The sequence below is a fragment of the Telopea speciosissima genome, chromosome 11 (genome assembly GCF_018873765.1).
Source record: "Telopea speciosissima isolate NSW1024214 ecotype Mountain lineage chromosome 11, Tspe_v1, whole genome shotgun sequence".
NCBI lineage: Eukaryota > Viridiplantae > Streptophyta > Magnoliopsida > Proteales > Proteaceae > Telopea > Telopea speciosissima.
The window spans coordinates 55,302,827-55,326,876 of NC_057926.1; the positions used below are offsets into that span (position 1 = coordinate 55,302,827).

A 24,050-nucleotide genomic window follows, 5' to 3' on the forward strand; every position below is an offset into this window, starting at 1 on the left:
AGGCTGATTCCAACAATGCCGATCTTTTTTATTTAAATCCCTGTCACTAACAGTGGCCTTAAGATGTGGACCTTCTAAACACACAGCATGCATGCCATGTGATATGTTATCATATCGATCCAGAGAGAGTTTGACATTAACAAGGACCGAAATCCTCCACTAATGTCTAATGTGGATGGAATGGGAGTATAGACGTGATGGGTCAAAAAGGAGGTACTGCTTAAGTGGGAACTAAAATTTGTGGGTCTAACATTAAGCTAAACACTAAACGCTAAAGTGTGAAAATTTGAAAACCAGGGAATGCTGAACTAGCAGTCTAGCATATGCGTTAGAGAGGAGTGGTCCAATTAAGCCTATATATAATTTCATATTCTAAACAGCTACCAATCCTTTCTTTCATGAAATGCCTCTCTGACTTTAGTAAATTTATCTTAAATTTCTCGATTTCAAACTCTATTCAAGGTTGGAAGTTGTTATCAAAGAAACAAAAATACTTCGGAAGTTCGAAAGTATTATAAGAGAAGGTTTTCTGAGCAAGTGGCATAAAAAAACCCACTTATAAGGTGCGGTAAAATGATATTGTACATTAGAGGGTAGCGAGCACATTTCACATGATGAAAAAAGAGATGGACACAGATGCGCTAATGTACCTTACACCAGCGGCTCAGAGGATCTTTTCACCTTACATATATGTTTCCACAACCAACTCAAGATCTTTTACTCAATTGTCAATAAAATATTGAATGCAATGGGCTGGGCCTGTTGTGTTTATAGACTCTAATTAACCCAATAGTTTGCATGATCCATGTGATTGATAAATATTGTTTGGGAAAAATAACTCTGTGCGGAAGCATGCCTACGCCAGCGCTCCCCATGTGTTTGTCTCTTTCCTCCCCATGTGAAAAGATATTCCTGCCCTTTATTTTGGGGAGGAGAGAGATAGTCACAGGGAGCGCTGGTGTAGGCTGCACTCCCAGATAGAGAACCACTTCCCATATTGTTTATCTGAAAACTTTACCAAATTTATGAAAGTACTCATAAAAAATATATTGATTTTTTGTGCTATAATCAATATGAGAGTTCCTTTGCTCGGTTTGAATATAAAGATAGGGGAAAGCGACTTTGTCCGGGATTGTGCCCCTGTGCCTGGACACAAGATGGGACGAAATAACCACCCCACCCCATGAAAGGCAAAAATCATGTCCTTACTGATGCTTCTGCTTGCGGTCCCATTAGTTCTCGCACTGGTATAGAGGCCACACTCTTGGACAGAGAATGCATTCCCATAAAGATATAAAATTTTTATTATTTAAAATCTAAGTAATACATTGATGAAAAGTCAAACTATCACTATATTTATTCTTTTTATTTTTACATCTGTTTCTTCCTCACTTTGCCCTTGAAAAAGTGGACAATTAGTTAGAACAACAAGTGCTATAACGAAACTTGTTGCAAAAGAAGGTATATCTGAATAGGGTATAACACCAAAAAAAATTCTGATTATAGTAGATATTTGACTTTTTTCCCTACTAAATTCTCAGGGACATGTTTTTAATATTTTAACCTTAGAAGTCTATGTCCTCTTGTACTCATGATCCATGAGTTAGGCTATTGCGTACGCAACGGTTTTCTGCTACATGTATAATTACCACGCTCAGCCTTTATTAGATTTTGGTCCTGTCACAACCTCGGTTCCGATATAATTTATTAAGGATTTAGGTATAACTCATTCTATAAAATTAGCCATTAAAAAGAGGGTTAAACCACTCATTTTCGATGTGAGTTTATTATTTCCATCTTCCGTGTGAAATCCCAACACCCACTTGTTGGATTGCAGATTCACAGTGGTGGTCGGAAGGTTGGAGGTAGCAATCAGGGGCTCAATCCTCGGTTTTTCTGCCCATAGGTTGAGACTTGAGAGTAGAAAGAAGAAGCAGAAGAAGAGGGTGGCTTGAACCTAGGTTTGGCCCGCCCAATAAATGAGCAAAATGGTCACTTTTGGTTTGGGACCGATTAGCCGGATAACCCAAGAGTGATCATAGAAGCCATCAGTTTCAACTTTCAATGACTCTTGGGACCAATAGACTCATCAGTCAGTTTCGATCATGGGCAAAATCGTGTGGACCATTCGAGTCAAACCGACCAAAACCATTGGATACCGATCAATTGACAGTCCATTCACATAAAGAAAGAGGAAGGTGAGGTGAAAGAGCACTAGGGGAGTACTACCCATCCCGTAACACTACTCCTTGGGTGGAAGTGAAAGTATTTAAACATGGAATTGGATGGAATCAAAATTGGTTAGAATCAGTCTAAAAATCTTGAACCTCTGAAAACCCAGTGATCTAGTCTCAAAAACCCTAAGTTTAGTTCTCTCAAAATGGGCAAAATTGGATTCATTACGGTTAATTCCAATCTAAATCAGCTGATTCAACCAATCTGATTCTAATTTTTAAAACTATGGTGAAAATAAAATATGGAAGCATGATGAACACCATTTCCAGAATCAGGATCGATCCAAAATCCAGATCAGAAACAGACAAGCCGATTTGACTCATCCGATCCTTGTAAGGAACCTAGGGTTAAGGCATATTTTGGCATTGGACCCACTGATTCTAAAAGTCATAAAAGCGCCCACCGGAACAGATGATTCCCCCATTCCATTTAATGTACCATTGTATGCCATTAATGGAAAGAAATCAAAAAAACCAGTTCCAAGTTTCCAACTCAGTGCACCAATTAGTGGGGTTGACCAATGACCAACATTTCAATTTTCAATTTTAACAGATAGTCATGTCGGTATTAATTCCACGCCCATTTCCACGCCCCCCTAAGATGAGCAGAGCAGATAATCACGTGTATGGATCATCTGTACGTACGCGCAGGTGAACGTACGTGTGGAGGTAATTACTTATTTTTTTATTTCCATTAATACCCCTCATACCCTTGTAAATGGCAAAAAAATGGATACGTGCAGAGGAAACTGGACTCGGTGCAGAGGAACTGGACTCGATAAACAGTGGGAAAGTATTTTATGTTTCCCCGACAAAGGGTCACAATTCCCTTTTTTAGTTTATTGATAATTCAACACGGCTGTAGAAGACGACGAAGCGTTCTCCGTTCATATTCTATAGTTTTCCAGAATCATATACCCATTTGACTTTGAAGTTTGAAGAGCTCAACACCTGTTTCTTGTTTTCCAAAACCACTAAATCCTAAATGGTTTATGCATATACATACATAGTCTGATAACAGAAACACGGAAAGGAGCGTAGAATCAAAGAATCAAACAGAGTCCATAAGCAGTCTGTTCAATTCTTAATTTGTTCTTACTCATTGGATCATTCTCATAATAATATGTATCAATTACTTCTTCAGCCCAAACTTGAGATTCCTCCGTCTGAAACAAAATCCACACTTGCTGTTCCATTGGAGTTTCTCGGTGAAGCAGCTTTTGCAGGAGGTTCTCTCTCTCTCTCTCTCTCTCTGTGTTTGTGCTCGCGCAGTTCAATTAACCAATCTGTGACTGCAATTGTAGCTAGTTTTTGGGGCATTGAAGCCGCGTTTGGGGGTGTAGAAGGAGTTGTGAAAACGGCTACTGGATATTGTGGAGGAACCTTTCGGAAACCTTCACATAGAGAGGTGAAGAAAACTGAAAATCTAAGAAATCCATTTCCAAAACCTTCATTATTCTCTCAATAATTCTTCGTCAGTGATACATGATTAGTGATTTGCAGGTTCTTGAAGGAATTACAGGCCACACTGAATCAGTTAAAGTCATATATGATACGCGAAAGATAACTTACCGATCTCTCTGTGATAAGTTCTGGGAAACCCACGATCCCACCAACAAAGAATATCTGGTAATTCACTTCTCTTTGTTGACATATTTATTGGGTTTGTGTCTTTTCTTTTTGTTCCTGTTCCCTTAATTCTTTGGGACCGCAGAGCTTTGGGGTTAGTACACACTATCGATCTGCTATCTTTTACGCAACGGAGGAACAGAGGAAGCAAGCCCAGGAGTCAAAGATCAGAAGACAGATGAAGCTGAACAAGAGGATTGTGACAAAGATAATTGCTTTGGATTATTCAGATTTCTTCCATGCAGAAAACCAACATCAAAAGTATTATTTACAGAGGAACCATTGGCTGTGCGGGAGTTTAAATTTGAGAAGCACAGAGCAGTTCACCGATTCAACCACAGCAAGTAGACTAAATGGGTAAGTAAATGAAAAAACTCTGAAAACAACTGGTGTCGTGGTGTAGTTGGTTATCACGTCAGTCTAACACACTGAAGGTCTCCGGTTCGAGTCCGGGCGACGCCAATTTCCCAATAATATTTTTGCTTTTTCTCCTTCTTGCTTTCTGGTATTGGGTTTGGTCCAGAAGAGACCCAGAACAGAAATGAGTTCAGCAGAAGTTCAGTCCAGTCGGGCCTGATTAGAACCAGATGGGTAATAATCCATTTCATATTGGTTGTGTTTGCAGGATATTAGCTCTGGATGGAAAGGTAGCTGTTGATGAACTGGAGAGATTTATGAGTAGTACTGAGTTGCCGAAACAAACCATGCTTGTCTGTGAAGGAATAATTCAAGACTTTGGTGGAAAAGAAAGTGGAAGGAAACACAATTTAATTACATTTTAGGGAAGGCAGGAGTAGAATTTTTTTTTGTTTAAACAGAAGACCCCAGTTGCTACTTGGGAATGTTTATGATTTATACCTTTTGTGCCTTGGTTGATAGGCCAAATTGAGGATTAAATTGGGTCCAAGGAAATAAGGTTTTTGTCTCTAAGATGGAGGATGGAGATGGAATCTTTTCATATATCATTATGTGACCTTATGATTGGATTTGCAAACAATGATTTCCCTCATTAAACTCCCACTCCTTGTTATACGTGTTTGAAATTATCCTTCTGATCTCATCCAAGTGTCAGATGTGGTGGCTCAAGAGGTTTTTTGTACACCGTGGGTGAATGGAAACACAATCCTTTAAATTTAGTTACAACCATCCTATGCCGCCTGTCCATGCAATCCACTACTAACTGATGTTTCGAGAGAAGCTTCGAGAGGAGCATGGTTATAGAGCTTAGAGCAAGAAACTTAATAAAACACACATTGTGAGAATTGTTGAACAACTTTCAACAATTATGCAAGGAAAAATCCAATCTTAATCATCTACGACTGTAATGTTTCGATCAAAAGCAAGAAAAAAAAAATTATTAAGAGAAAAAGAGACGGTGCATAATCTTGCCCCGAAAGTCTAGAAAATATAAAAGGAGGGGGGATTACTACTCCACTAAACATGAGAAATGTTGAAACACAAGGCTCGTGAAACCAAGACATGAGCCTTTCTATTAGAGGACCAAGGAACATGACGAAACAAAACATCAAAACCGAGGATTCAACCTAATAGTATCTTCAGCAATGGCCCTAGTGACCCAATCTAAACAAGTAACAACATTATTGAAGAAATTTTTTTTTTTTTTAGCCCGAACTTCTCTGGAACCCGGGCCGGCCCCAAGGATTTTATTAGATGAAAAATAATCAAGAATACAAGAGGAGGGGACGTACCCGCCTTACCCCTAACCCATACAAATTAATCACTCATTAAGACACTCTCTAGCACCCAAAACCCGGTTTACAAAAATCCTACTAGAACCTACATTCTTACTCTGATCATCGGTAGACCCATCGCATCCTCACGAATAATCTTACACAGAGTGTGGGGAAATTGAGCATCCCCGTGAAACACCACATCCCTCTTCCCTTCACAAGCTAAATTAGCCAGATAGTCTGTAGCCCTATTCCCTTCACGAAACGTAAAGGAGATCATAGGTTTCGGGGATTTCATCAAACCCAAAATTTCTTGAAACCAATACCAGCCATTCCAATTTCCATGGCTTTTCTTCGCAATACTCAAGATAGTCGTCCTTGAATCTAAGTTAGTATGGAATTCCTTGAAGCCAAGGCTCTCACAAAGCTTTAAGCCGTCTCGGAACGCCCTCTACTCCGCAATAGTGTTGGTGCGTCTCCATAATAGTTGGCAAAGGCAGCAATCACCTCTCCTTCCCCATTTCTAATCACTCCTTCTCCCCTCCTAAACCTAGGGTTGTCCTTGCAGGCCCCATCCACGTTGAGCTTGATGACAAAAGGGGGCTCAGTAGACCAGAATAGGTGTTTTCCAAGCTTTAGGCCGATGAGAAATGCCAAAGAACTGCAATGTTAACTTTTCTTTGAAAGAAGGAGAGTTGCCCAAAGAAAACGATAGGGGTAATTCAAAAATCCACCTCCTTATGACCCTCACAATGCAGCTAGCAGTCTATGTTTACGGTTGTTTCTCTCTTTTCATAGCTTCCATAGTATAAAAGATGGAAGCACACCAATGACCCTCCCATAGAGGTTAGAGGAGCTCGCATTGCTGTGCCAAAAAGCGATGCGACTTCGTACATCCTGCAGCGGTATCAGTTCAACCTCACAAAGCTGCGAATAAAATTCCCATACCTTCCTCGCAATTCCTCCATTAACCAGCACATGAGACGCAGTTTCTATGCACCCATCCACGCATCACCTGCCAAGAGAAGAATCCTACCTTTGGGGGAACCGAATTGTTCCAACACCACTTTGCAAATGGCCTTTATGCTTCGATCTGCCTTAGTTCATTCCAAAGGGAATGCGTGGTGAGCTTCCCATCACTTGTCGGTTTCCATATTAAGCAATCTTCCCGGTCCGACAGTGAAAAATTTCCAACCAAAATTCCATTGCGCCCCATGGCTGAATCTATTTTATTCAAAATCTCCATATTCCAGGTCCCATCTCTAAATAGCACTTCTTTAACACGAATCGTCAGATCCATATGTAAGGCTCCATCAACAAAGTCCATAAGCACACCCCACCCTGACCAGTTGTCTAGCCAAAATAGGACATCTCCCTTTCTTAGAAGCCATTGAGAGTTTGCAAGGATAAAATCTTTATGGCGAAGCGCCTCTCTCCAAGACATCATTCTTGTTGCCCTCACACCTGCAAGAGCTAAGTGCTCGTTTTTTAGGTACTTCCCTTTGAAGAGAGAGCACCACAGGGAATCACTGGCCATAAGTCTCCAAAGTCCTTTCAATCTCAGCGCCTTTCCCATGTCTCCAATGTGTTGAATCCCTAGACCGCCTTCCGAGCAAGGCACACATATTTTTTTCCAGGCAACCCAGTGATGCCGTTTACCCCATTCCGACGTGCCCCACAAAAAATCAACACATATGCCGTTGAATTTCCTTACCACTAATTTTGGCAGATCCAAGGTGGACATAATGTGTATTGGCACAGAGGACAACACGTGTTTGAGCAAGACGACCCTTCCACCCGATGAGAGAATTTTTCCTTGCCAGCCCGCCACCTTGGATCTCAACTTTGCCAGTAACCCATCAAAATAACTCACTCGCAGGAGTCCTATGTATAAAGGGGCGCCCAGGTAGGTGATTGGCAGTCTTTTCCTAGGAAACCCGATTATCAATTCCACCATTCGGCTCCTGTGGCTCGAAGCTTTTTCACTCATCACAAAACAACTTTTCAACTTGTTAACCAACTGGCCTGAGGCCCCTTCATACCTGCATATGAAACCACATACCTTCTTCAATGACGACTTCAGGCCTTTGGTGAAGATTATCGTGTCATCTGCGAACAGACTGTGTGAAATCCCTGGGCACCCTCGAGGCAGTCGAAAGAACTCGGCTTGTCCTTCCAAGAAAAGAGATTTTAAGCCACGACTCAATACTTCCTCAGCCAGAATAAAAAGTGCAGGTGAAAGAGGATCCCCTTGTCTCACCCCCCTAGTAGACTTGAAAAACCCTGCAGGCTTTCCCCCCATAACTATTGAGAACCAGCAGTTCACAACTGTCTTTTTCACCAGCTGCACCCATCCTGGAGCAAAGCCAAACTTACTTAAAACCTTGAATAAAAAATCTCACTCCAAACGGTCGTACGCCTTAGCGATGTCCAACTTCAGAATCACTTTTCATCCTCTGGTTTTTCTATTGATTTCAAGAGCAACTTCCTGTACCAACGCAATGTTATCATGGATGTTGCGGCTTTGAACAAATGCTCCTTGTTCCTCCAAAATGATGAAGGGAAGGGTGCCAGCAAGCCTCGTCGATATCACCTTGGCTAAAATTTTGAATGAGAAGTTGCATAGGCTGATGGGGCGAAAGTTAGCCATGGTCTCCGGGTTATCTTTATTCGGAATCAGCACCAAATTAATAGAGGTATAACATCGCAGCAGGGCACCCCCTGTAAAAAATTCTTTGACCGCAGCCCCCACATCAAATTTTATTGAAGAAATTTACAAGACAATAATCAGAGAAAACAACTAAAGGAAATAGATTAAGGAAAATAGCCAGCAAGATTTCATCTCTAATAGTTTGCCATCTCTAATAGTTTCTCCTTCAGCATCAACGGCCAAAAAAACTAATGCCGCATCTACATTTGGAAGCCACAAATGACCCATCTTTCAAGTGAAAATGACTCCTCTGCTTCCTTTAGAATTATCGAACACCGGAGAATGAGATCTTAATCCCGGTGTAGGGCAAGCCACTGTAGCAGAGAAAGAGCTAAACGTAGAAGCAGAGGTGTGAGCATTTGTTATTGTAGATGTAAATGTGGCCATGGTGCCAAGAAGATTAGGATCCACATGGTCAAAAACATCCCTGTTACGGGATTTCCAGATCTGCCACATCAAAGAAGACCAAACACTATTAAAATCCTTCTTATTTGGGACATCCTTATACCTAACAAATAGGAAATTCAGCCATTCTTTGAAGGTCTCACCATTATACCCCTGAGTATTAAAGCGAAGGGGGGATACAAACTAGCAGGCGATCACAAACGGGTGAAAAAAACAAAGCATGAACATTGGACTCTTCTAGGATCACTGAATTTGGATCGTCTATGGCTTGCCAGACCGTAGCAGCCATAACAGCGCCCTAATGAGCGCGGTGCAATGACCGCCTTACCCCTGCCCGAGCGCCTTGCCCGAGCAGAGGTAAGGCGGTCATTGCACAGCATCTCATTAGTGCGCTGCTATGGCTGCTACGGGCAGCAGGCCATAGACGATCAGTTAAATAGACAGGAAAAATAGCATTGGTACGTAAAAGAATTTATGAGCAACTAAGAACTGATTAACAACCAAGGCATTAGAACAGCATTTCCATACAAAAAATATAATCTTGGGAATTATACAACGATTCCAAATATCAATCCAAAAGGAGGAAGAAGAGGGGGAGACAATGTTACAAGATGAAAATATAGCAAAATAAGCTGATCTAAGAGTAAATAGACCTGAACGTGTATGCACACATGACCATTCATCCTCTTTATTTGTAAGGGAAATAGGGATTGAGAAATTGCAAGGTTCTCAGATGGGGAAAATAAAGACCTGATTAGAGGCAGGTTCCATTGTTCGAAAGAGAATCAAATAGATCAGAGTTTAGAGTCTAGGGAAATACGAGGAGTACTCAGAACGCTGGGTTTCAAAAATAGAAAAATTGCCAATTCTAACTATAACATCCTGGGTTTCTATGGTTCAAATCGATTCCAACTTAATCGAAACCAACTAGACCTGATTTGGATCTTGATTCCGAATTCTATATCCTTTTCTGAGACCAAAATAAATAAATTAAAAAACTAGTGTAATCCCAATTTCCAACGCATACAAAATAATGAGAGTAGGGCTGAAATTTGGGCTGCAATCCAATGTTTACCTCCACTGACTGACATTTCCCAATCTTACATTACCAATCCATGGGTTGGTTGGAACATGCTAGCAAAAGGCTAGGCTGCCATTTGGTTTGAAGTTTTATAGGAGGATACAGTAGGATGGGAACATATCCATACCCATCTCTCCAATAGAAAAAATTCCACCTCTATCCAAGGTGGTTCCCCATACCCATTTATTAAAATATCATTGCCTTATGGTGTGAATGGGTTGACATAGGTGGAAACGACTACACCTCCATGGAGAAGTGGTCCAAGTTAAGGATTTGATTGCCACACAACTAAAAAGTTCATGTTGCTTGGCTTTTTTCCTTCCCTTTTTTTCCCCTTTAGCCAAATGACAATTTTGTTACCACACAACTAACAATGAATTGTTGTTTGGCTTTTTTCTTCAAGAAAGTTTTCTTCCATCACGCGGTGAAAGTTTCACCGCACTATCCTAGGGTTCACAAGGGTTTTAGCATGTTTCTTTAAATATCCTTTGGATACTCTCTCATGCGCATCTAAAGCTCTGTGGTGAATGAAATTTTATTAACCGTGATTTAAGAAAAACTTGGTTCATCTTGTTATCTGTTGAGATATGCAAATTCATGTCATTAATGTATAATGGTTTGATTTTTAACCCAATGTAACATCAAATGATGATCAACATATGTCATGATAAAAGGCTTTGATTTTTTCTTAGGAGATAAGATTAAGGAGAGAAGTGTGGGATTCAACCCCCAAGATTTGGCTACTATGCTTTGGAATCTTAAGGCTTTGATTATTGGGAAAATTACAAGGGGCTACCTCATTTCAATGTTTTTCTTAAATTGTGAAAGTTGTAAAATGGCCATTGGTAACATTATTTTTGAAAATTTCAAGAGTAACAATATCTCTTGTGAAGTCTAGATTACCTTCTGTCAAATATTTAAGGTGGTGAGGGATTACGATGCGTCAAATGGGGGGCATATGGTCATTTCGATTCCTTATTGTGATAGAGGGCACGACTTGCACGACCATGCACAAAACTTTTGCCCAATATTTAATAACACCCATTAAATTATTTCTAAAAAAAATATAACTCAAAGGAATCTAATTCCTCTCAGGTTCCTGTCAGGTCGAGGTTCGTAGGTTCCTCTCATAGGGGCCGAGAAATAGCGATCTCCCCTGCCCGAACACATTGCCCGGTTGGGGTGAGGTCGTTATTTCCGCCTTCCCTATGAGAGGAACCTGAATGGACTGACCTAGGAGGGGAAGGAAAAAATGCAACTCAAGGTACACACCTTGTTTTCCTTCTTCCACAAAATTATAGTATATGTAATTGAGGAAGTAAAAATTATCTTCTTGAAAGTCAAAATTATCTACTTGAAGGGGAAAGTTTAACTTTTTAGGTAGTTGTTATGAAAATGGTCAAATATTTTCTGGGCTGGGGGCGCAAGCTATGCCGAGACACATGGGGGTGGGCAAAATGACCACCTTACCCCCTGAATGGCAGCAATACCTAGCCCATGTGTCTGGGCATAGCTTACGCTGTGACACAAAGAACATCAGCCTTATGAAAATATTTGAAACTAAGATGAAGTTTTTTCTTCAGTTATGATGAAAAAAGAGAATCTCTGATTCTTTGATTATGTAAATCGATATTAGGCTTGGGCTCAATAAGGACCGCCCACAAGGGGTAGGTCGCGACTCGCGTGATGGAGGGGGGGCGGTCACTTAAGTGACCAACCCCTTTCCCTGTTGATCTCTATGACTCCCAGTGGGAGTCGACATAGGGTGGGTTGCTCATAGGGGTTTGGCTATAAATAAGTCTTTAGAGCACAAACCCTAACATATACGATCTAACATCATTCCGGATTTTCTCTCTTCCTCTTCAACTTCTGTGTTTCTTAGGGTTTCCATCATTGCCTAAGGTTTTGTGATGTGGAGTCCTCTCGTGGAGAGAAGCCTGCAGAGATCATGAAGTGCTCGTAACTGTAAGTCGTCTTCGATCATCCCTTCCACTGTATCTCTATTCCATTCAAGTAAACCCTAAACTCATGTGTTTAGCATTAATGGAATGCTCATGTATTAACAGATTAAAACAAGAAAAATGTATTTTGTATCCTCGTTAATCAAGGATGAAAATTAATTATGAAATTCACTAATCCACAAGTGTTCAATCATAGGGTTGAATCATTGTAGATGAGATTCTCTCTTCACCCTAGGTGAGAGAATTTTTTTTCCTTGAAATAGGTATCACTAGGTAATTCTCCCTCGTTGAAACAATTTCCTTCATTTGAAACATAAGACCCTTTTTTTTATTGTACTTAAAATGAAAAAGCTCCATAACAAGGGGGAGTTGAAAAACTCCGTAGATAGGTTATATGATTGAGATATCCTATCTAATTTAGAATTTGTTTTGATTTTTTTTTTGGTGCGAATGAAACTATTCATTGATCTAGTTCAAAAAAGGTGTTACAAAGTTCAGGATCTCCCTTGGAAAAGGAGATTCCCAACAGCAGCACAAATGGCACAAGAGGCCCCACTTAACTAACGAATGGGCTGCACCATTTCCTTCCCTACTTCTATGAAATGAATGATCAAATGATCTACATTCACACACACACACACACAAAGGTATGATAAAACCCATGGATCTTGGAACTGACATAGTTATAACTTATAAGTGTATAACAGTGTAGGAACTACCCGTCCATCAAAGAACTTGTATCACCTATACATACGTTAACGTTTCACATACAAGTTCATGAGGACACATGTGCTTTTGCTTCATTAAGGCCCTGTTTGTTTGATAGAGAAAAGTGGAAAAGATAAAAAAGATTGGAAAACTTATATTTGTTTCCCACAAACTATCACAAATATCTGTTTGGTTAGATGAGGCGAAAAACTTTTAGCACAGCTTCATTAAACGATTTATTATTGTCGAATGAGATGACCTATTCATGAAAAAGTTATAATTTAGTTTCTCTCTCCTCTTTCTATTTTCTTTCTTGCCCATAGAATTTCCTCTCTTTTCTACTATTAAATCTCAACTCATTAAAAATACATAGTCCATTATTTTCTTTCTTTGTCAACCTAACTCACAACACGTGGGAGTGTGGGACCCACCCTCCCAAATTTCCCCCTCCTTTTTACCCGACTGGTAAACGAGTCTAAATGCCTCTCCATTCAAACACCCTCACCCTCCACCTTTTAGCTTCAAAGTACCCAACTTTTTGGTGGGGGTGGAAGCAAGGTTATTAAAATCAGAATTGGGAATCGAATCTGTCTTGTCAATACAGATCAAGATTAGGTCCCAAAAAACCCAGAATCGGCCATCACTGATCTGAAAATCCAACGATCCAATGACTAAACCCTATAATCGATGTGTGAAATCGACCAAAATCAAGATCGATCATGGCGAATTCCAACCTGAATCTACAGATCCGATTCCTATTTTTGAAACAGTGGAGGAATTGCAAGATGCAAACCATTCTCTAATCCAAATAAAAATGACCTGATGATGTCACTACTGCTCACTAGACCTTTATGGTTTGAACATTTGGGTTGGTCCGGTTTTTGAACCAAGAAGAACATGGCCTTTTGGTCCTTCCCCTGGCGTCAAGCTGAAGCTAGGTTTTGCCGTCTTGGACCAGCAGGCTCAAGCATTCAAGCTAGGTCATGGACCATTTCAAGTTTAAGGTCTGCTATTCAAGAATCATCAACTATTCTTTCTTCCCTATTTTTCCCTTTTGTTTTTTAAATAATTATAGCAGTGAAGGATTCTTAACTCCTCTCCAACCAATTATTCTTTTAAATAAGATGAAAGTGAAGACGGTTCGCCCAACGGACCACCTGTCTACGTCGGCTAATTTCAAGGAATTTTACATTTTCTGAATTGTGAGTTCTGAACCATAACACCATTGCACCAACTCCTCAGTTATTTCACCTTCTTGGTTCTTCTCTGTTCAGCCTTCATTTCTCATCGTCTGCTTAGCTTCAGTTCAAAATTCAAATCCTCATGTAGTGTAAGCGTGTAACACCGAATGGGTTTTTCAATAGTCTAACCCATGCGACTCTGTTTTTGTTTCATCAAATCTATGAATCAGGAAGGCACCCGAATTCATTGCTTTACTTCTCAAGTTCCGAATTCTCTGTTCTGTCTCGATTTTCAAGATGACTGCAGAGTCATCGAAAGGTCCAACCACCAGAGATCTTCTATGCAACGCCGGTGCAGGTGCCGCCGCAGGTTTGTTTCTCTGCCAACACCCTTCCTTTCTTTTTCCGGCTTAATTCAGTAGTTTTACTGTTCACCGTTTGTTTCTATTTTTTAAATTTTCGAATTTGCTTTCTAGGTTTATTATTTTTCCTATTCTTAATTTTTCTCACTACTGTGTGCTATAATCCTTGCTATTTGGAATTTCTTGTTACAATCCTGTGCTTGTTATCCTAGGATGTGATTCTATTTGGTCTAAATTACAGAAGGAAGGCATGCAAAGGTTGTCTATGATTATATGCTATGGTTTCATTGTATGATTTTTACGCTTTTGCAAGTTTGTCTTCCACTAGGAATAATTTCTCTATCATGTCGCACTGTAGGAGCCTTTGCTGCCACCTTTGTATGCCCTTTGGATGTGATCAAGACTAGACTCCAGGTCCACGGGCTGCCCAAAGCGCCTGCTGGTCACAAAGGTACAACAGTTTTCAAACAATCCGCTTCCTCTGCCGTTAGAAATTCTGTAATTTAGTGGATATGGTTCGTTCAGTTTATGGTAACCTGCTTCTTTATTCGATACAAATTTGAATGCTTTATATAGAAATCCTGTAATTTAATAGAGAGATTCGTTTGAACAACAACTACATATCTATTTTAACATTTTGAAGTATTGGTTGAAAGAACATATGGGAGCTGGTTTTTGAGATCCTGGGTGGAAGACAAATTTCTCTGGTTCAAACCTCAGATAAGTTTCCACTTGGCCACTGCTTGGCCAGTTGAAGCTATGGTAATATCCAACAAACAAAGAAGCAAAAATGTACAATGTAATGACTCAGAGTGTACCTTGGAACTTGGTCTAACTCCTAATGTAGTAAATTAAATGAGCTTTCATATATAAGCTATAAAAGAAGGATTGCATTATTCATAAAAAAAAATGAGGGGGTGAAGTTTCAGATTAAACTGTCTATCAACAAATTTGTTTGAATCACTATCATTCATAGATAGTTCAAATAGATAACAATGAAACTGAATATTGGATATTGAGGGTCCTTTGTTTTCCAGTTTTTGCAAGATATATCAACTTATCTTTCCCAGTGGAGTTTCATTATACCTGTTGTGATGTTTCTTTGATTCATGTACCTGTGGGATGCCTTGAGTGAAGTTTTTTGTATGTATAGTGTAAGATGGTTAAAAATAGAAAGCATATAACAACTGAGCTACAATTGGGACACCAAATAATTGTCAGTGCAGTACATAATTTATTTTTAATTCTAAACGTGTATAGAGATCACAACATCAACATGTTAACAACCTTGAGTTCAAATTTGTTGCAACTCTTATCTATAAATTTGACATTGGGTATAGTTGCAAATCTTTCTTGAGGAGCTCCGAGAAGAACAAGACATGGTGACAATTGTAATGGAGGTAATAGAGAAATATGCAATGATAATCTGTACTTTTGAAATCTTTGCTTGGAGACAAGATCAAGCCCATACTTCTATTGACTTTGTCAAAGGCTTGTTGGCTTTTCTAGCTGCAAAAAGTTATTGCTTGCATTTCCTTAAATTATATGTCATTTAAGATACTATGCATGTGACAGCTTTGATGCATTGAAATAGAAATCTATAAATACTCCATATTTGTTAATTAGTTTGTAAAAGATAGTTGTAAATTGAGATCCTTTTCTCCCCCTACATTTTAGTTTGTATGAAGTGGATATATTTGACAGTCCCCATACAATCACAAATACGATAAGATGGGCCTGTACTATACTGTTGACGGGTGTTCTCTAAATATTATCCATCATCAGGACCATCTGAACATTCTCTAGAACAGCCAATAGCCCAAAAGACTAACTGATTGAATTATTTGGACAGCCGAAAAAAAGACGGGCTGGGGTTGGGGGTATCAAAACAAAACAAGTGGGTTAAAAAGTTCTGTTTCTTTTCTTAAGATGTTTGATATCCTTTGACTGACCTAATATTTGGTGTGGGTGTCCTTTGGTCTGGGGACCAGAAGCTAAGTAGTTTTGTCTGAAACTCAAATTCACCAACTCTTGTTTTAAGTGCAATGATATCTTTTTCTTTTCCTCTCTTTTACCTAGGGAAATGACTATCCTATTCTGTTGTATCAATTCGGTGAAGTGACGTTAAGTTAAAAGTTATTAGTTTGATTCATGTCTGATCTTTACCAGATAAACCGAGAATTGGTCTAGATTTGCTCCTTTTCAGATCCGGTCTAGAGATATGTTTGCCCTGTGTGGTGCTAAATAGATGGACACAACCTAATAACTGGATCTAGTCTTGTTTTGTGACACCTTAGTAACTGTTTGAACACATCAAATGTAAATTTCTATTCAAGTTTTAGCTCCTTACTACCCCCCCCTCCCCAATTTTTTTTTTGTAAGATGGCCTCAGTTTTGGGATTCTATTATTTAGTCAGATGAGGACCTGAGAACATTTCTGTTAATTCTTTCCAGTTTTTATCGTCTACATTGTTGGACTGCAATGTTTCTTCTTCTTGCTATATGGATTTTAGCTTGAGATTCTCCTCTACATGATAGTCATAGTTCTAGTCTGCAACATATTTTAGATTTCTGTTTCAATTCTCAAGAAATATTAGTTTTTTTCCACTAATAAAAGGGCAGGAAAAAAAAAAAAGGAAGACGATAAAGAAAGAAAAAGCCTGTTATGGTATCTGCATTTAACTAATTCAATTTTGGGTCAAACTCCTGTAGAAACTATGATGGAGTAGTTCTTATTGTGTTATTGTCTACTTAACTAATTGGGTTGAAGACTTATTGCTCAATATTAATATTCATTTCTGTTCGGAAATGAAACTAGATTGACATTCTTAAATTTTATGTTGCATATGCTTATACTTATCCCTGTTTATGTTTATACATTTGTTTATTGGGTTGGTTATTGATATGTGAGCTTTCTGATGCTATTTATTGTGTGACTAAAACAGGAAGTATCATTATTGTGAGCTTACAGAACATAATTACAAATGAGGGTCTGAGGGGAATGTATCGTGGCCTTTCTCCAACAATATTGGCACTACTTCCAAACTGGGCAGTGAGTATTATCTTTCTTAGGGTTTTTCCAAATGACTCATGAATTGGGTCCTTTTCAGTCAGTGGAAGGGTTGTCTGGCCTCTTTCTATTTTCTCCCTTTGGTTCCGATAATAATTTCTTAAAAAAAAACAGAGGACCCGACACTTCTATCTACTGTAGATCCTCTTACAACTATTTTTCATGTGAAAAGAAATATTATTTATTGAAGGGGCCTTTTGGTTGTAACTAACTGTTAGAAATTGTTAAACCGACTCAGTTCCTTAAACATACAATCAAATATAGGATAGTATTCACTTATAAAACACAGACCTAAACACATGAAACTTATGTGTATTTATGGATACCATCACTACTAATGATATAACCATGAAGAAACAATCATCTTGAAGTATTTGCAATAGGACTCATTAGTGCAGTGCTATCCTGATCACCAGTGAGATCCAGTGGGAGATCAGCATGTGACAGGATCACAGGGAAAAAGGACAAACCAGATTAGGAGAAAAGTAACAGCTTAATCAAAACAACTAAGATGCTTATAAAACTCTGGTTGAAGCGCTTTCCTGTCTTGGGGAACAGTCCAGTAAAGTTGGGTTGAAAACTGATGGCCAGATTTAGAAATATGACAGCAACCTACTTGGATTAGGAACCAAACTCTGGCAGTAACTTCAGAAGTCGATAGCAGGTTTGTGTAGGTTTAAAATAGAATCAATAGATGAAATGAATTAATGATTAACAGCAGTTTAATTTCTTATCTGTAATCTGAAATCAGGATCTAAATATTGAGCTTGGAATCTGAGATTTTAGAAATCGGTTTTCAATTATTACTTGTGAAATTGATGAACAGGTTTCTGATTTGAAACAGATTTTAGAAACAGAACTGGAAATAGAAATCAGAAAACAATATTGAAGATAGGGCAGACTAATAACTGACAGACTATGTTAAGAAAGCAATGCAGAAACAGAAAAAATGGCTGCAGGGTATAGATAGGTAGCAGAAGCTCTCCTGAATTGAAGACTAGAATGGTAGAGAAGAAAAGACGGATATAATCAGGATCCCACCTGATTTGCAGGACTGGAGTCTGAACATTACCCCAACCTGGAATCCCATCAAGGTTCACTACTGAATCTCACAACAGTTAAACACTCTTGAATCCTACAAGAGTAAACACACCTGAATCTCATAGACAAAAAAGCAAAGCAAAAAAGCCTTTCATTAATTCATCAAAATTCGTTGGTGTGGGGCATAACCTTTATATTTGTTTAAATAAAAAAAATGATCAGGACTCAAACTAAGCTTGAGAATCCTCCAACCATTAGCTTGCTATGGAGGTAGTCTACTGCTGCTAAACTCTGAGTAAAATAAGAAAGAAACAACTTAAACAAGGCTGGATTCATAGAGACCTATTCCAGCCTAACTAAAACACTTTAATAAAGGGCGTACCCAGTGCACGAGGCTCCTGCCACTGCGGAGTCTGGGGAGGGTCATAATGTACGCAGCCTTACCTTTGCTTTCACAAAGAGGCTGTTTCCATACTCGAACCCATGAACAACACTTGGTCACAATGGAGCAACCTTTACTGTTGCACCAAGGCCCGCCCTCAACTAAAACACTTTAATAACAATTAAAAATAAAGAAATAGACTCTAACTAGACTAACTTATAAAGTAAATCCTGTATCCTACCTCCTACCTATATTGTAGGACACCATTAAAGTGGCCTATAACAAAGAAAACCCATTAACCAAAGGTCCAACACATATGTAACCTAACCCAAGGGCTTATTATTTCTTCTACATAGTTGTCGAGGCGTTGCCTAGGCCTCAGGCAACTTTGTCTGGATTGGCGCCTTGCTGGTGTCGCCTTAAGTTTTGCCCTCCTTGGATGCCTTTGTTTGCCTAGGCGCCATGACAACTATCACCTAGGAGATGCCTAGGTATCCAGGTGCTTTGGTCGCCTAAGCGAATGCCTTAGTCGCCTTGCGTCTAGCCCCGTCCAACGCTTTCGGTTGCCTAGCCACCTTGACAACTATGAAAATAAACCCAATTCTATGTTTTATCTGCATCAATTCTCAAAATTTTCTTGTGATTGGAACGGATGATCGGATATTTTTTTGGTAGTAAAATCTATGAAGTATTTGTATATCTTAAATGACTTAATAATAAATGCGCATGCATTGCCAATATTTTAACTTGCTGTTTGAAAAGCTATATTAGGAGGTGGGTATTTTTTAACTTGAAAATAAATGCTAAAAAGAGATTTTGAATCAACATTTGAATATAGATCCAGCCTTTTGTAGCAGAATTTTTTTGGGTTACTGTTTCTGACTGCAATTAAATGTAATTTTATGGTAACAGCTTCTAATTCTTATGCCAAATTGTTTTGAATACCTCATGATGATAGCATGGTATGAAGCATACATCTCAAGTCCTGCAAGAGTTGTCGTTCTGATGCAATTTCTAAGTGATACCGTTGACACAGTTTGTTGCTTTGATGGGCTATAAGTGGGGGTGCATGGGTTATGGGGTTGCAATATTAATCTGACAAGCATTTTCCCCCTTATGTTTCTAATCTTCAACTGTTCTTTTTATTAAAAGTTTACAGATGATTTAACTATTCATGGAGTCATCAAAGCGAAAAAGCATGATGTTGAAACCTAGGTCCTGTAGAAGGCAGTTACCTAGGTATTCGAGTTTGAGATACATACTGCTGAAACTTCCTCTTATTTTATTTTACTTTCTTTAAATTTCCTGAACTAACGTGATTTACGACAAATATGTTAGTGTCATCCTTAGATTTCTATATCTTGTCTTGCTTATAACAAATAAATGTAAGTATGCATTTTATTTTTTGGTTTCTTCTTTTTATTTTTTATAAATAATTACATCCGGAGCTTGATTTCTAATAAATGATGCTTCTTTTAAGGAAGCGTATTTTTGTATGACCCTCTTGAGTAATAAAGTCCTAATTTCCTTATGTAGGTTTATTTCACAGTTTATGAGCACCTCAAGGGCCTACTTCATTCACACGGTTGGTTCTTCAAGTTTGTTTCCTTAGCAAACTGTTTCTTAATTTTTTTTTTTAGTGGAGATTTATTGTTGGGAGAAGGCTTAGTTGAGTCGAGTTTTCTTGAGACGTATTATGTTCTTGCTTAAGCTTAATTATTTGCAAGTTATGAACCTCCATTGAATCCTGTTGGTTTTGTGTAACAAATATCAAATTGGGTTGATGCAGTGGATCAGAATGAACAACTTACACTTGGTGCAAGTATTGTAGCTGCTTCAGGCGCTGGAGCTGCCACAGCCATTGTGACCAATCCATTGTGGGTTGTCAAGACTAGACTCCAAGTATGTCAGATATTATTATATTTGTTGAATAAATGATAATAATATCTTACAAATTCACCTGACTGCAGCCATATCTTTAATCGCTTAAGCACTCTGAAGTTCTGAAAGTTTTCCTTCTAATCACTTAAATCAGAAACATTTTAATAAAATGTTTGGTCAGGTGGTTGTGGAAGCAGCATTTTTTTTGTGGTATTAATTTTTTTTCATGATTTAGTTTGGATGATCAAGAACAACAGGCAAAGTTCCTTGTTCCCATGATGCCCAATCATAAGTTCAAAGATGAGGCCTCGGAGATAAAGGGGGTGAGGCATCATCATATTTGATTGTTTAATGCACCATGGATCCACCGTAAAACTATATAAAGGAATGGGAAAACTGGGATAAAGAGATGAGGCCAGGTTCAGGAATGGTGACTACCTGGTTGAGAACCTTGCTTCCACAGAAGTTCTAACTGGCCAAAGGGCCTGTCTGGCTTTTACTATCCCTGTCAGTGACAGTAACGACCTAGTTTTCATTGATGTAATCAATTGCTGACATTGAAAAGTTAAAAGAAGGAACAGTGTGTCCAAAGGATCTCTTCCCATCATTGTTTATGCAGTCTGTTTTCCATCAGTAATCCCACATGCTATTTAGGATAAAGCAGGAAAAACATCATTTTTTTTAATTGAAAGCATCCCCCCAAACAAAAGAAAGGAGCCTTCTATGTTTAAGTTTAAATATTGTCAAAATAAAAGTAATCAATGGCTAGGCGGCGATATTTTATCATATATCCTTTGCTTTTGTTTGCGGAGACACAATGACAGTAAAAAAGAGAATATTGAAATGCTCTGTAAGTGTTAACAGAAAATATTGCATATGTTCAACTATACCTGGGAATGGTTTCAAGATTTCTTTGTAGCATTCTGCTGTAAGTTCAGATTGTCTGCATCTGTGGAAATGGTTTTTAATTGTTCGCATTTTGGATTAATATACTCCTTGTTGATGATGGTTACATTAGGATTTGTTTTATGGTGCTGGTTCAAACAACCTAACTATAACTTTGTAAATTCGGGACAGTTTAATCCCAGTATCCACCGGCATTTTGACAAGTAACTAGCATGTATAAGTGTACTCTTTTTGTACTCTTCCACCTGTGCTCAATGTTAAGAGACTTCCTGCTCCTTTTTCCTCTGCAGTTTTACATATCTTAAGCCATGGATTTATCACTTGTTTCTTACTAGTTGTGGAATATCCCTGATATCAAGGAGCCTAAAGGCTTCAGTGCTTTTATGAATACACCCTTTTTTTTTTGGGCTGGTCTCTCATGATGTCCTAGGTATCAAATTCCCTATGGTTTCTGTGAATTAACATTTCATTATGAAAGCAATTATCAGGTTTCCTGACAGGATTTTAATGTCTTGTGATGATGTGCTTTTTACTTCATACTTTGGTTCCAATGAACATGTATGATTGATGCAGTTCATGGTCTAATTCCTTCTGTGTCCCATTCTGAATTGCAACGGTTTTTTTTTTTTTTTTTCCATTGCTAGATACTCTGATACTGGTTCTCTGACCGGGTTTGGAATGAGACTCTGACTTCCTATTTTTATATCAACTCCATGGTTGTGTTCCATGAGATGATTTTTCCCTTCAATTGTATATTTATTTGGGAAATGGAGATTATTGACCATTGGAATTCCTGAAGATACATCCATTCTCATCTTTCTTAAGCTTATCATCATGTGCAATCTCCCATCTTCCTCTGCCGATTCTCAGAAATAAAGTGTAGAAATCTATCACACTGTAAGGTTTGGACATTGGAAGTTTTTTCATGTACCTTGTATGTTCAATATGACTTGGTATGAATAGTTTCATGTATTTAATGTAAGTCTTGTCTTTGCTATTTTGTGCAATGTAATGTGATGTGGCCAGAAAAGATATGTTTGACTACAGATGCACTGGTAGCAGCAATAGGGATTAACTTTCTTTGTTTCTTATAATGGTTTTGTTATTTTCTTCAAATTCATTTGTTTTGCTTCATTTTTCAGACGCAGGGAATGAGATCAGATGTGGTGCCTTACAATAGCGTATTTTCTGCTTTAAGAAGGATTGTGCATGAAGAGGGAATCCGAGGGTTGTATAGGTCAGTTGTTTCTTTACTATTTATATTTGAAAGAAAGATTCACTTTTTGGGATCCAACTTGCAAAGGTTCCAATAAAGATGATGCATCGTTTCAGATGCCTTGTTCTAATTTTCATATTTGACTCTTTCGAACTCTGTGACTCGTGCTCATCGTAGCTTCTGAATCAAGTTAACTCAGAAGCTATGTCATGTTCATACTGTGTTAACTTGGAAGCTGGAGAAGTAGAGTCCTATTGTCTAAGTTGTCTACTCCATCCCAGATAAATGTTTAGATTCCGTACTTTCAGTATCATGATGCTATTTTCATGTGGTAAAGCAGTGGTGTTTTGCCTTCATTAGTGGGGGTAAGCCATGTCGCCATCCAGTTTCCAGCATATGAAAAGATCAAGTCTTATTTAGCAAGAAGGGGTAACTACGATACTTTCTGGATGTAGTATCTAGAGTTGTTTGTTGGACTGCATTGTTACTGATCATGGTAGTTAAAACTTCTCAGATGACACTACCGTTGATAAACTGAGTCCCGGACGTGTTGCCATTGCTTCTTCAATAGCTAAAATACTTGCCTCCACAATGACTTATCCTCATGAGGTATGTTATTTGTAGAGTTTCTTAAACAACATGTGATTAGTATGGGTGATCATTCGCCTAACAAATTGTATCACTTCTTGGTTGTGTCTTTATGTTTCAACCTGTAATTACCATACAATCAGGTTGTGCGTGCGAAGCTGCAAGAGCAAGGGCAAGCCCACAATGCTGAGATCAAGTATGCAGGTGTTGTGGACTGCATCAAAAAGATCTTTCGAAAGGAAGGTGTCCCTGGTTTTTACCGGGGCTGTGCCACTAATCTGTTGAGAACAACCCCCGCTGCTGTTATTACTTTTACTAGTTATGAGATGATCCAGAGATTTTTACGGCGTGTTCTACCTCCTGAGCAGAAGTATACACAAGGCCAACCAAAATCAGGTGGTCATGTCAACCCCAAGCAAGAAAATGGAGGATCCAGAGAAAAGAATGATGACGGAATGCTCCGAGCTTCACAAATTCAATCTAATAAAAGAACCACCTCAATGCCTTCAGGGAGCAAGGAACAACTAACAGCAAGACACTGATTCTTCCCCCTTCCAATTTACCACTAAGGGGAATCATTTCAAAATGTGCAAGAAAATAAAAATGTATGCATCATTTATTTAGTCACCTTCTTTCTCTTTCTTTCGTTGGTGGAAATTCCTAATTAAGATATTTTTTGTGTACCCGTAGTGAGAGTTATATGGTTGGATAAGCAAGTATTGCTTAGAAATCAATTTTGTTTTACTAATGAATCCGGGCTTCTTTTCTCAAGTGCATGTCAAATGTCAAAACAATCTTTCTGTGAAATTGCTTAGGTGCATGCTTACAGATTTACCAAAATAGTAGTGAAGGTTGATTCATTTCCATGAGGACTTGAGGGATTTCGCTTTTCGAGAAAAGGATAAAATACTATTATTCACACCCTTCTTGGGGCAAAAGGGTAAAATTGTTGGAGGGTAGTCAGTACGCATTGCCAAAATTTTATACTTTTTTTTTTTTTTTTT

At 38.6% G+C, this 24,050-nt stretch overlaps 2 protein-coding genes and 1 non-coding gene across 5 annotated transcripts; all 3 read left to right on the forward strand.

Moving 5' to 3' along the window:
* The first annotated feature begins 2,952 nt into the window (after positions 1–2,952).
* On the forward strand, positions 2,953–4,645 carry LOC122645389 (peptide methionine sulfoxide reductase A4, chloroplastic-like). The gene is made up of 6 exons (XM_043838698.1): positions 2,953–3,027; positions 3,256–3,463; positions 3,539–3,642; positions 3,738–3,863; positions 3,949–4,220; positions 4,489–4,645. The coding sequence occupies exons 1-6, from the start codon at positions 2,953–2,955 to the stop codon at positions 4,643–4,645; spliced, it is 942 nt and encodes a 313-aa protein (XP_043694633.1).
* Positions 4,252–4,325, forward strand: TRNAV-AAC. Its single transcript has one exon. It is a non-coding gene; the product is annotated as a tRNA-Val (tRNA).
* Positions 4,646–13,492: 8,847 nt separating the features above from the next.
* LOC122645758 (nicotinamide adenine dinucleotide transporter 1, chloroplastic-like) lies at positions 13,493–23,817 on the forward strand. 3 transcript variants are annotated; one of them, XM_043839115.1, is made up of 10 exons: positions 13,493–13,621; positions 13,831–13,970; positions 14,321–14,413; positions 16,908–17,014; positions 19,992–20,040; positions 20,245–20,357; positions 22,385–22,479; positions 22,799–22,887; positions 22,973–23,067; positions 23,190–23,817. In XM_043839115.1, exons 2-10 carry the CDS (start codon positions 13,898–13,900, stop codon positions 23,586–23,588), a joined length of 1,113 nt encoding a protein of 370 aa, XP_043695050.1. In that variant the 5' UTR covers positions 13,493–13,621; positions 13,831–13,897; the 3' UTR covers positions 23,589–23,817. The 3 variants fall into 3 exon arrangements, with proteins under 3 accessions (XP_043695050.1, XP_043695049.1, XP_043695051.1); XM_043839116.1 differs by lacking the exon at positions 13,493–13,621 and adding an exon at positions 13,713–13,749 and having other exon boundaries at positions 13,870–13,970; XM_043839114.1 differs by lacking the exon at positions 13,493–13,621 and having other exon boundaries at positions 13,672–13,970.
* The last annotated feature ends 233 nt before the right edge of the window (positions 23,818–24,050 follow it).

Excerpts from the sequence above, each read along its gene's own strand:
- LOC122645389 (XM_043838698.1), top strand. The coding sequence starts at position 2,953 with ATGGCAAAAAAATGGATACGTGCAGAGGAAACTGGACTCGGTGCAGAG. Across the intron at positions 3,464-3,538 it reads TGAAGCAGCTTTTGCAGGAG|CTAGTTTTTGGGGCATTGAA; the intron begins GTTCTCTCTCTC and ends CTGCAATTGTAG. Across the intron at positions 3,864-3,948 it reads CCACCAACAAAGAATATCTG|AGCTTTGGGGTTAGTACACA; the intron begins GTAATTCACTTC and ends TTGGGACCGCAG.
- LOC122645758 (XM_043839115.1), top strand. The coding sequence starts at position 13,898 with ATGACTGCAGAGTCATCGAAAGGTCCAACCACCAGAGATCTTCTATGC. Across the intron at positions 22,480-22,798 it reads GGAATCCGAGGGTTGTATAG|TGGTGTTTTGCCTTCATTAG; the intron begins GTCAGTTGTTTC and ends GTGGTAAAGCAG. Across the intron at positions 23,068-23,189 it reads CAATGACTTATCCTCATGAG|GTTGTGCGTGCGAAGCTGCA; the intron begins GTATGTTATTTG and ends CCATACAATCAG.